At 46.4% G+C, this 11,207-nt stretch overlaps 1 protein-coding gene across 1 annotated transcript; it reads left to right on the top strand.

The window, feature by feature from the left end:
- Positions 1–1,634: 1,634 nt before the first annotated feature.
- On the top strand, positions 1,635–10,040 carry LOC306918819 (copine-8-like; the record flags this gene model as incomplete). Its single annotated transcript, XM_079531677.1, has 4 exons — positions 1,635–1,703; positions 5,076–5,133; positions 8,711–8,784; positions 9,849–10,040. Coding segments are annotated over 4 exons (393 nt in total), but the record flags the coding sequence as incomplete, so codon positions are not given.
- Between the last annotated feature and the right edge of the window lie 1,167 nt (positions 10,041–11,207).

The following is an 11,207-nucleotide window of genomic DNA, read 5'->3' on the forward strand; positions in this document are numbered from 1 at the left end:
GTAGTAGTAGAGGGCAATGCAAGGAATACCAGACTGCTCGCCCCTTTACCAACTCAACGGTAGAGTATTAGAGGGCAATGCAAGGAATACCAGACTGCTCGCCCCTTTACCAACTCAACGGTAGAGTAGTAGAGGGCAATGCAAGGAAACCAGACTGCTCGCCCCTTTACCAACTCAACGGTAGAGTATTAGAGGGCAATGCAAGGAAACCAGACTGCTCGCCCCTTTACCAACTCAACGGTAGAGTAGTAGAGGGCAATGCAAGGAATACCAGACTGCTCGCCCCTTTACCAACTCAACGGTAGAGTAGTAGAGGGCAATGCAAGGAATACCAGACTGCTCGCCCCTTTACCAACTCAACGGTAGAGTAGTAGTAGAGGGCAATGCAAGGAATACCAGACTGCTCGCCCCTTTACCAACTCAACGGTAGAGTATTAGAGGGCAATGCAAGGAATACCAGACTGCTCGCCCCTTTACCAACTCAACGGTAGAGTAGTAGAGGGCAATGCAAGGAATACCAGACTGCTCGCCCCTTTACCAACTCAACGGTAGAGTAGTAGAGGGCAATGCAAGGAATACCAGACTGCTCGCCCCTTTACCAACTCAACGGTAGAGTATTAGAGGGCAATGCAAGGAATACCAGACTGCTCGCCCCTTTACCAACTCAACGGTAGAGTAGTAGAGGGCAATGCAAGGAAACCAGACTGCTCGCCCCTTTACCAACTCAACGGTAGAGTATTAGAGGGCAATGCAAGGAATACCAGACTGCTCGCCCCTTTACCAACTCAACGGTAGAGTATTAGAGGGCAATGCAAGGAATACCAGACTGCTCGCCCCTTTACCAACTCAACGGTAGAGTAGTAGAGGGCAATGCAAGGAATACCATACTGCTCGCCCCTTTACCAACTCAACGGTAGAGTAGTAGAGGGCAATGCAAGGAATACCAGACTGCTCGCCCCTTTACCAACTCAACGGTAGAGTAGTAGAGGGCAATGCAAGGAATACCAGACTGCTCGCCCCTTTACCAACTCAACGGTAGAGTATTAGAGGGCAATTCAAGGAATACCAGACTGCTCGCCCCTTTAACTCAACGGTAGAGTAGTAGAGGGCAATGCAAGGAATACCAGACTGCTCGCCCCTTTACCAACTCGCCCCCGCAATGTTTTTAATGTAGTTAATTTAGTATTTCCCTCCCTCTCTGAAATCTGAAATTATCTTTTATACAGATTTATTTGATTGCGTAGTAGTCGATCTCTACACTCTGTAACATTTAGAAAGAACAACATGTCACAGAGACGGTGACTGCTTAATTAAGTTAATTTAGAACCTTCTAGCAGTTAATTTCGTTTTATTAATCACATTTCTTCCATGTAGCCCATGTTTTGTAATGGCATCATCATGCTATTATGCCCGTGGATATACAGAGTGAACTTAACAATGATAAATTAATATGATAATACCTTTTAAATAATCACCAACATGAATTATGTTTGTTATTTACAGCTAGGTAGAGTAGTGGGGCGAGATGGAAAAGGGGCGACCGTATACCTGTTACCAACGCAAGGCGGTGTTCTCGAAGGTACCGAGACGCAGAAGTGGTTGATTTACGATTGTGTGTCTATCGGGACATACAGTCGGACAGCGCTGAGTCGGCTGAAGGTGACTTCAGCTCGCTCGCCGGCGCCTCGACCTCGTGGGCCTCTGTCGGTGAAACAGAGTGCACCTCTTTCATCGTTGTCTCTTGTCTGACGATGGTCCTTGAATGAGATGTCATGTTTGCAATATATTGTTCGCTTTTAAAAGTGTCTGTTTGCATAATGCATCCTGTGTTCCCGGTTGTTTTTTGTATAAGCTTTACTTTAATCCATTTTGGGCGGGAACCCCACATTTTGGTGCTTTAAGCATTATGTTGTACTTTAGCTATTGAAAAATAGCAGATCTACAAGCTCATAGCGAGCTTGTATAGGTCTGCTATTTTTGAAAAACCCGTGAAAATGCGGCACAAATCTTGGAATATATTTTCTTTCAGAGCGAATGTTTTTTTTAACTCAAATCTTTGCTTCTGAGGGGTCCCTGGAACTACATATTTTCAGATGGGGGGTTGGCGGCCAATTACATGTCCCTGCAGTCACCGTGCTGCAACCTGTGATGTTCCTTCTCACCACGTTTAAAATAAGAATTGAACGCACAGAATATCAATACGAAGCAACTAGAAAAACACCTTATTTCAATGGTAGTGGATGGAGAGAGAGAGGATTTTTGTCCAACCACCAAATGGCAACCAATGGGTGTGAAGACCACGGGCGGGACTTGACGAAGGCTGAATTATCTCACTCGTCACATACTGCCATGTGACGGACCGTAGCCTATCGGCCTTAAGTGGCCTTAAGTGGCCTTAAGCCTATTGGCCTTAAGTGGTTAATATTGCTGAATGTTTTGGCCCTGATATCTCCCAAGACGGCATACTGCTGTTGTCAGCGATTGAGAGGGAGTGAGGGAGGGAGGGAGGGAGGAGAGGGAGGGAGTGAGGGGAGGGAGGAGAGGGAGGGAGGGAGGGAGGGAGGGAGGAGAGGGAGGGAGGGAGGGAGTAGAGGGAGGGAGGGAGGGAGGAGAGGGAGGGAGGAGAGGGAGAGAGGGAGGGAGGAAGGAGAGGGAGGGAGGGAGGGAGGGAGGGAGGGGAGGGAGGGAGGAGAGGGAGGGAGTGAGGGAGGAGAGGGAGAGAGGGAGGGAGGGAGGAGAGGGAGGGAGGGAGGAGAGGGAGAGAGGGAGGGAGGGAGGGAGGGAGGGAGGGAGGGAGTGAGGGGAGGGAGGAGAGGGAGGGAGGGAGGGAGGGAGGAGAGGGAGAGAGGGAGGGAGGGAGGAAGGAGAGGGAGGGAGGGAGGGAGGGAGGGAGGAGAGGGAGGGGGGGAGGAGAGGGAGGGAGGAGAGGGAGGGAGGGAGGAGAGGGAGGGGAGGGAGGGAGGAGAGGGAGGGGAGGGAGGGAGGAGAGGGAGAGAGGGAGGGAGGAGAGGGAGAGAGGGAGGGAGGGAGGAAGGAGAGGGAGGGAGGGAGGGAGGGAGGAGAGGGAGGGGAGGGAGGGAGGAGAGGGAGGGAGGGAGGGAGGGAGGGAGGGAGGGAGGGAGAGAGAGAGAGAGAGAGAGAGAGGGAGGGAGGGAGGGAGGGGAGGGAGGAGAGGGAGGGAGGAGAGGGAGGGAGGGAGGGAGGGAGGGAGGCAGTGAGGGAGGAGAGGGAGGAGAGGGAGGAGAGGGAGGGAGGGAGGAGAGGGAGGAGAGGGAGGGAGGGAGGGAGGAGAGGGAGGGAGGGAGGAGAGGGAGGAGAGGGAGGGAGGGAGGGAGGGAGGGAGGGAGAGATACAGGCAACAAAATTGGATTTGGGGACCGTAAACGTCAGGAGGGGATCGGTGGGGGGGAGTGAGCTCTGATAAACAGAAATCACAAACATCCATCATCTTTCTGTTGGTCCGCTGGGCTGCTGGGCTGCTGGGCTGCTCCTATTGGTCCGCTGGGCTGCTCCTATTGGTCCGCTGGGCTGCTGGGCTGCTGGGCTGCTGGGCTGCTCCTATTGGTCCGCTGGGCTGCTGGGCTGCTGGGCTGCTGGGCTGCCCGGCTGCTCCTATTGGTCCGCTGGGCTGCTGGGCTGCTGGGCTGCTGGGCTGCTGGGCTGCTGGGCTGCTCCTATTGGTCCGCTGGGCTGCTGGGCTGCTGGGCTGCTCCTATTGGTCCGCTGGGCTGCTGGGCTGCTCCTATAGCCTTTCCTTTTCAGCGAGGCTGCTTTTTTCACCCCCCGACTTTTCTTTTGGAAAGTTTCCCTCATACGAGTTCTGGGAGTCTAGGGACTATACTCTGGAAGAAAGGGCTAATGGAAGCATCTATTCTGTTCTATATAGGGCTGTGAATCTTTGGGTGTCCCACGATTCGATTTGAATCTGACTAAAAAAAAAATCGATCTGCGACCCACAATAGGGAGTGTCTGGTGTCTGGATCCAAGAGGAGTTATTAAATCAGGAATGATTGTGCTCCGTTCTCTCGTCTGTACACGTTCGAGAATATATACGACAGCATGCGCTTTTTGAAAGGACTTCAAAGTTAGTTACTGCACAGACTGCAAGTGTCGCTATGTTTTCAGGTATTTCAGGCTGATATAACTTGTCCCATTATGTGTCTCTGGGATGAAAGACGGAGAGATATAGCTGCATGCTAACGAGCTGGTACAACTGACACTATAACATGCTAACGAGCTGGTACGACTGACACTATAACATGCTAACGAGCTGGTACAACTGACACTATAACATGCTAACGAGCTGGTACAACTGACACTATAACATGCTAACGAGCTGACGACTGACACTATAACATGCTAACGAGCTGACGACTGACACTATAACATGCTAACGAGCTGGTACGACTGACACTATAACATGCTAACGAGCTGGTACAACTGACACTATAACATGCTAACGAGCTGACGACTGACACTATAACATGCTAACGAGCTGACGACTGACACTATAACATGCTAACGAGCTGGTACGACTGCCACTATAACATGCTAACGAGCTGGTACGACTGACACTATAACATGCTAACGAGCTGACGACTGACACTATAACATGCTAATGAGCTGGTACGACTGACACTATAACATGCTAACGAGCTGATGACTGACACTATAACATGCTAACGAGCTGACGACTGACACTATAACATGCTAACGAGCTGGTACGACTGACACTATAACATGCTAACGAGCTGACGACTGACACTATAACATGCTAACGAGCTGGTACAACTGACACTATAACATGCTAACGAGCTGACGACTGACACTATAACATGCTAACGAGCTGACGACTGACACTATAACATGCTAACGAGCTGACGACTGACACTATAACATGCTAACGAGCTGACGACTGACACTATAACATGCTAACGAGCTGACGACTGACACTATAACATGCTAACGAGCTGACGACTGACACTATAACATGCTAACGAGCTGACGACTGACACTATAACATGCTAACGAGCTGGTACGACTGACACTATAACTTCTTGTTGGAATGTCCGCAGGGTGCCAAGCTGCCCATGTCCATCATCATAGTGGGAGTCGGCCAGGCGGAGTTTGACGGTAAGGAAACTTCACTACTGTACACTGTAACAGGGTTGACATTTTACTAGACGATGAAGCCATTTCGGGGCGGGAACCCCTTTTGGTGTTTTAAAGCATTATGTTATACTTTATAGAAAAATAGCAGATCTACAAGCTCATAGCGCGGCACCCAGTGGCGCGCGACGAGCTTGTAGGTCTGCTATTTTTTGAAAAATCGTGAAAATATTAATTTCAGAAAACTGGAGGATTTAGAATATTTTTTTTAATTTTTGTGGTCAGGCCTAAATGGGATAACATATTTATTTTTTTTGCCAAAAGGGTGAAGTGTCCCTTTAAGTAACCAGTACTTTTCCCCCCTGCAGGCCTGCACCACTGTAAAGAAATGAATAATTCTAAAGGCATTCTGGTGCATGTCAGCTTCTGTCACTGTCCTCATTCTGGTGCATGTCAGCTTCTGTCACTGTCCTCACTTCATGTCAGCTTCTGTCACTGTCCTCACTTCATGTCAGCTTCTGTCACTGTCCTCACTTCATGTCAGCTTCTGTCACTGTCCTCACTTCATGTCAGCTTCTGTCACTGTCCTCACTTCATGTCAGCTTCTGTCACTGTCCTCACTTCATGTCAGCTTCTGTCACTGTCCTCACTTCATGTCAGCTTCTGTCACTGTCCTCACTTCATGTCAGCTTCTGTCACTGTCCTCACTTCATGTCAGCTTCTGTCACTGTCCTCATTCTGGTGCATGTCAGCTTCTGTCACTGTCCTCATTCTGGTGCATGTCAGCTTCTGTCACTGTCCTCACTTCAAACCCCAGTGATTTATTCATGGTCGCGTCGACTCCTATGACATGCATGATTTAGGGCGGCGGGCAGCACGTACTGTCCAATCAGTGCGGCCGAGAAAACCGATCAAAAGACCGCACGTATACACTCTGCAATTTGATCACGTTTTCTTTTTTTTCTACCGTCCACATAAACTACAAGTTAATGATTTACTTTTTTTTAATGGATGCAAGTCAGAGCCTGTTGGCCTGTTATTGTGAGAAACACTTGGGAGGCAATTAACTAACTCAATTGTGTTCATCAGAGAAGGCCTCGGGTTCGACAGAACATACACATCATCGTATAGAAGAACTGTCTGAGGTCAATAATGGCTTTGTAGTGTCGAGGGTACAAAGTATTGCTCTGCCTTAATCCATTCTTGGCGGGAACCCCTGTTGGTGTTTTAAGCATTATGGTATACTTTAGCTATTGAAAAATAGCAGATCTACAAGCTCATAGCACGGCACCGAGTGCCGCACGATGCACTTGTAGGTCTGCTATTTTTGAATAATCGTGAAAATGTGGCACAAATCTTTGAATATATATTCTTTCAGAGCGAACGTTTTGGGGTCCCTGGAACAGCATATTTTGAGATGGGGGTCGGCGGCCAAATACATATAATTCTATGAGTCCTTGACATGAAATAGTTTGAGAACTACTGACATATAGAAACATAGGTTTTTCAGAAAACTGTCATGATTTAGAAGACATTTGTAGAATCGTCCTCAGGTCTAAATACTTTAATTGCACTCAGCTGTTTAACCCATAGACATGAGGCCGATTCAAAAACAGTCTTCTGAAAAAAAAAAACATGTTTCTATGTCAGTCAACCTTATTCATGTCAAGAACCCCCAGAATTATCTGTATTTGGCCACGGACCCTCATCTGAAAATATGTTGTTCCAGGGACCCCCCCCCCCCCCCCCCTCCAGGAGCAAAGATATCAGTTAAAAAATGTTGCTGTGAAAGAATATAATATTCAAAGATTTGCGCCACATTTTCACGATTTTTCAAAAAATGCCAGATCTACAAGCTCGTAGCTCAGCTTGAACATCTGCTATTTTTCTACGTTTAAAAAAAAACGGTTAAAGTGTTTAAAGGACCACTTCACCACTTTTCAACATCTCTTCATATAATTGGTCCTCACTAATGTTCATGATAAAACACCACCATTTTTTCCTACTCAGTCTGTGTCTCATAGGAGGGCTTTGGGAAGTTCGGACACCCGTCCACCATTGACATCATCATTAGGCAGATTTTTTGTTAAACAAGATTTGTTTTAAAATATATTTAGATTTTTATTATCGTGAGAACGATGGCTTCAACTTTTGCATTGCAACTTTTCAGGAAAAGAAAGCCTGCCGTTTCTATTAGCTTGGATTCACCATCGATGATGTCACTGGTGGACGGGTTTCTGAACTGCCCACAGCCTTCCTATGAGACACAGACTGAGTAGGAAAAAATGGTGGTATTTTATTAGTTAGGACCAATTATAGGAAGAGAAGTTGAAAAGTGGTGAAGTGGTCCTTTAATCGCTAAAGCGACACAAATGCGTTCCCATCCTAAATGGGTTACTTGATGCCTTTGTAGTGTCGAGGGTACAAGTATTGCTCGACCTTAACCCATTCTGGGCGGGAACCCCTAAGCATTATGTTATACTTTAGCTGTTGAAAAAAAGCAGATCTACAAGCTCATAGCGCGGCACCGAGTGCGTGCGTGCGTGCGTGCGTGCGTGCGTGCGTGCGTGCGTGCACTCATTGTGAGGAAGAGAAATTGTTTCATGGTTGAAAAGGATTTCCTGACGTAGACTCTTCCAATTAGGAAAAGATTCATTGAGGTTAGGGTTAGGATTTGGGCATATATAATTTGTAAGGGTCAGGGTTAGAGATATGCCTGATTTATTCTGTGCACTATAGAGCACCAAAGTCCTGACGTCACTTTCAGTAGAGGGCACCAACACACAGGTTTATAGGTTTTTTATTTGTATTGAAATCTCCATAGGGCGATTTTATGTCGCTTCATATAAGAACTGTGTTTGAAAAATAAACCGATCACCCCGGCCTTTTCACTCATATGGATATGAAACATCGACTGAAGGTGGAAATGTACAAATATACCCAAAGAGTAACAAAATAAGCGTTAGAAACGAGCCAAACAACCCAGAGACTACATTTCCGGGTATGCTGCTTCTGCCCGCAGCCCGTCGCACAACAGAAACTGAACGTTAATTACGTTTATTTTTATTTTTATTTTATTGATATATAATGTATCGTGGTTAGTACGAGTCGAGTCACCACCAGCTGAGCTTACGTCAACGAGGAATCTCAGGAACGCAATATGTTGACAGCTGGGCGTGACGTATATACTCAGCGACATTGCATTCATATGTAGTTTCAAGGCTTTTGCGGTCACATTAATGCCATTTTCTCTAGAAACTGGCTGTATCAAATATGAATGGACATCATTAACGACGCACAGCCACTCCCCTGACAGAAACGCCGGGGTGGTCGGTTTATTTTTCAAACACAGTTCTTATATGAAGCGACATAAAATCGCCCTATGGAGATTTCAATACAAATAAAAAACCTATAAACCTGTGTGTTGGTGCCCTCTACTGAAAGTGACGTCAGACTTCGGTGCTCTATAGGGCTGTCGCATATATACCAAACATAATTGTGCAACATGTTGTGAGCTTGTAGATCTGCAGTATGAACCAGGCTTTAAGGTTAAGGTTAAAATATTTGATGTCCTCAGTATTGTAACATGTGTGTTTTCCAGCCATGGTGGAGTTGGACGGTGATGACATCAGGATCTCGTCCAGAGGGAAGCTTGCAGAGAGAGACATCGTTCAGGTGAATGTCCTTTACAACAGGGGTTCTCAACGTTTTTGGCCGGGGACCCCCGGAAATGCTTTGGCAATGTCTCAGGACCCCCGCCCCGCCCCCTCCCGACCCCCAATATAAATTGACTGCTACAATAACCTTAAACCATTTTGGGCGGGAACCCCTTTTGGTATTTTAAGCATTGTTATAATTTAGCTATTGAAAAATAGCAGATCTACAAGCTCATAGCGCGCCACCGAGTGGCGCGCTACGAGCTTGTAGGTCTGCTATTTTTGAAAAAAAGTGAAAATAAAATTGAAAAATAAATCTTTTTTTTCTTCTTTTTTTTTGAAAATAATTTGGGGACCCCCTAAAATAATTTGGCGACCCCCTGAGGGGTCGCGACCCACGGGTTGAGAACCCCTGCTTTACAACATAAAATCCAAGACGCATTAAGTGCATGAAGCGCACAGCAGGTAGAGATACTGAGATGCATCACTTGAGCTTGAATTCAATTTATTGAATATGTGTTGATTTTATTGAAAGTACAACAACATTCTGAAGAATGAAGCATGAAGAACATTATTCCCACTAATGTTTCCAAGCGTTGACTCCCATTGTTAAAATGGGAGTCAACGCTATAGAGCGTCGCAGTCCCGCCCCCTTTCATGGCGACGCCAGGCCCAGGAAATGAATCCCAATGCATTTTTCCTCATAGACATTTCAAAAAGTATTTATTTAAAGACCGTTTAAGCGTCGTACGAAGCCAACTCGAGTCGTGACAAATCATGACAACAAACACAATATTTTGGACCAAAAAAATAATTACAAAGAAGAAAAACAGCAAAAAAAAAAGTGTTGTAACCTGCCGTTTTTTTTATACTTTCTAATAATTTTTTCGGCCCAAAACATTGTGTTTATTGTCATGATTTGTCACGACAAGAGTTGGCTTTGTCCGCGGCGTAAACGTCTTTAAATAAATACTTTCTGAAAAGTCTATGAGGGAAAATGAACTGGGATTTATTTTCCAGGTCTCAATAGTGTCGCCACTATACTCTCTTATACTATATTTCTCTGCATTTACCCGAACACAGTTCGTCCCCTTCCGAGACTACATGGACCGGACAGGCAACCACGTCCTGAGCATGGCGCGGCTGGCCAAGGACGTGCTGGCCGAGATCCCTGACCAGTTCATCTCCTACATGAAGAGCCGAGGCATCAAACCCAACCCCGCGCCGCCGCCTTACACCCCTCCCGGACACATGCACCACCACACGCAGATCTGATGACACCCCAGCCTTATACACCCACCCCGCCCCGCCCCGGGGGACACATGTATGCACCACCACCACCTACTGCCACGCAGATCTGATCATACCCCACAAATCCCTTATAATACAGCGTTGCTTTGTATAGAGGCTACTGAAGAAGCCCTGGTGATAGGAGGGAGGCTGCCAGCCAGGCCAGCCCAGCCATGCAAGCAAACTGCAAAAAAGAATCCACTTTTTGGGAGGAGGGGAGCGAACGCCACTGCCCCGTTTTGTGTGTTAAAAAAAGAATGCCATGCAGGCGTTGGTTGTCCTAATAAGGGCATGATTGTACTTTGGTTTACGCGCTGTTGTCACATGCCGTAACCAAGTATACATCAGATATAATGTTGGACTGTTGGAACTGGATTTATTTTTTTCTCCACTTTTTGATTTTAATTTTTCTGGTGATTTTATCGATTTGTTTTTTTTTTCGTGAGGAGAGAGGTCACAGCGGTTCCCCAACCTTTTTCTAGATCAGGGCCCCCGATTGGAAAATCTCAAAAAGCATTGGTGAGCATTGGTCCGCCCTAAGCTTGAGTGGTCAGGTGTATAGGTAGGTAGGTGGGGCCGCGTGCGTTTTCAAAGCATGTTTATTTGACTTATCAATCGATCAATCAATCAAAAGTTATTGTGTTCCAGCTTGGATCAATGGAACTAACGACATTACTTATTTTCTTTCTTTTTTTTCTTTTACATATTATTTTTTTTATATATATATATATATATTAATGTTATCAATAACATGTTAGTGATTTGCCAATTATTTGGTTTGGGGACACACTTTCAATCTCTTCTTCTGGGCCCACTGCAGTGGGCGTCGATGTTACCCAGAGGTACCTAGGAAAACCCAGAGGGCCCAATTTGACCTGGAGGAAAAAACGAAAGGTACCCCCACTGTACTAGGACGTTACCCCAAAATGGGCCAGTGACTGTTTTTTTTTCCATGTCTAAAGTTTGACAGGTTGGTTCAAACGACCGATCGTTAGTGGTTCAAACTCGTGCCTGTTTCTGTGGTTGTTTCTGTGAGTGTGATGATAACGGAACAAAATGCACCCTCGTTTGCACCAGTGTTAATTTCGTCGACTAATACTGTGGCGGAAGATGTCCGTCGACTAGCTTTTTTCACTTTCACAAACTAAATGA

Source organism: Electrona antarctica (assembly GCF_951216825.1).
Source record: "Electrona antarctica genome assembly, contig: scaffold_258, whole genome shotgun sequence".
NCBI lineage: Eukaryota > Metazoa > Chordata > Actinopteri > Myctophiformes > Myctophidae > Electrona > Electrona antarctica.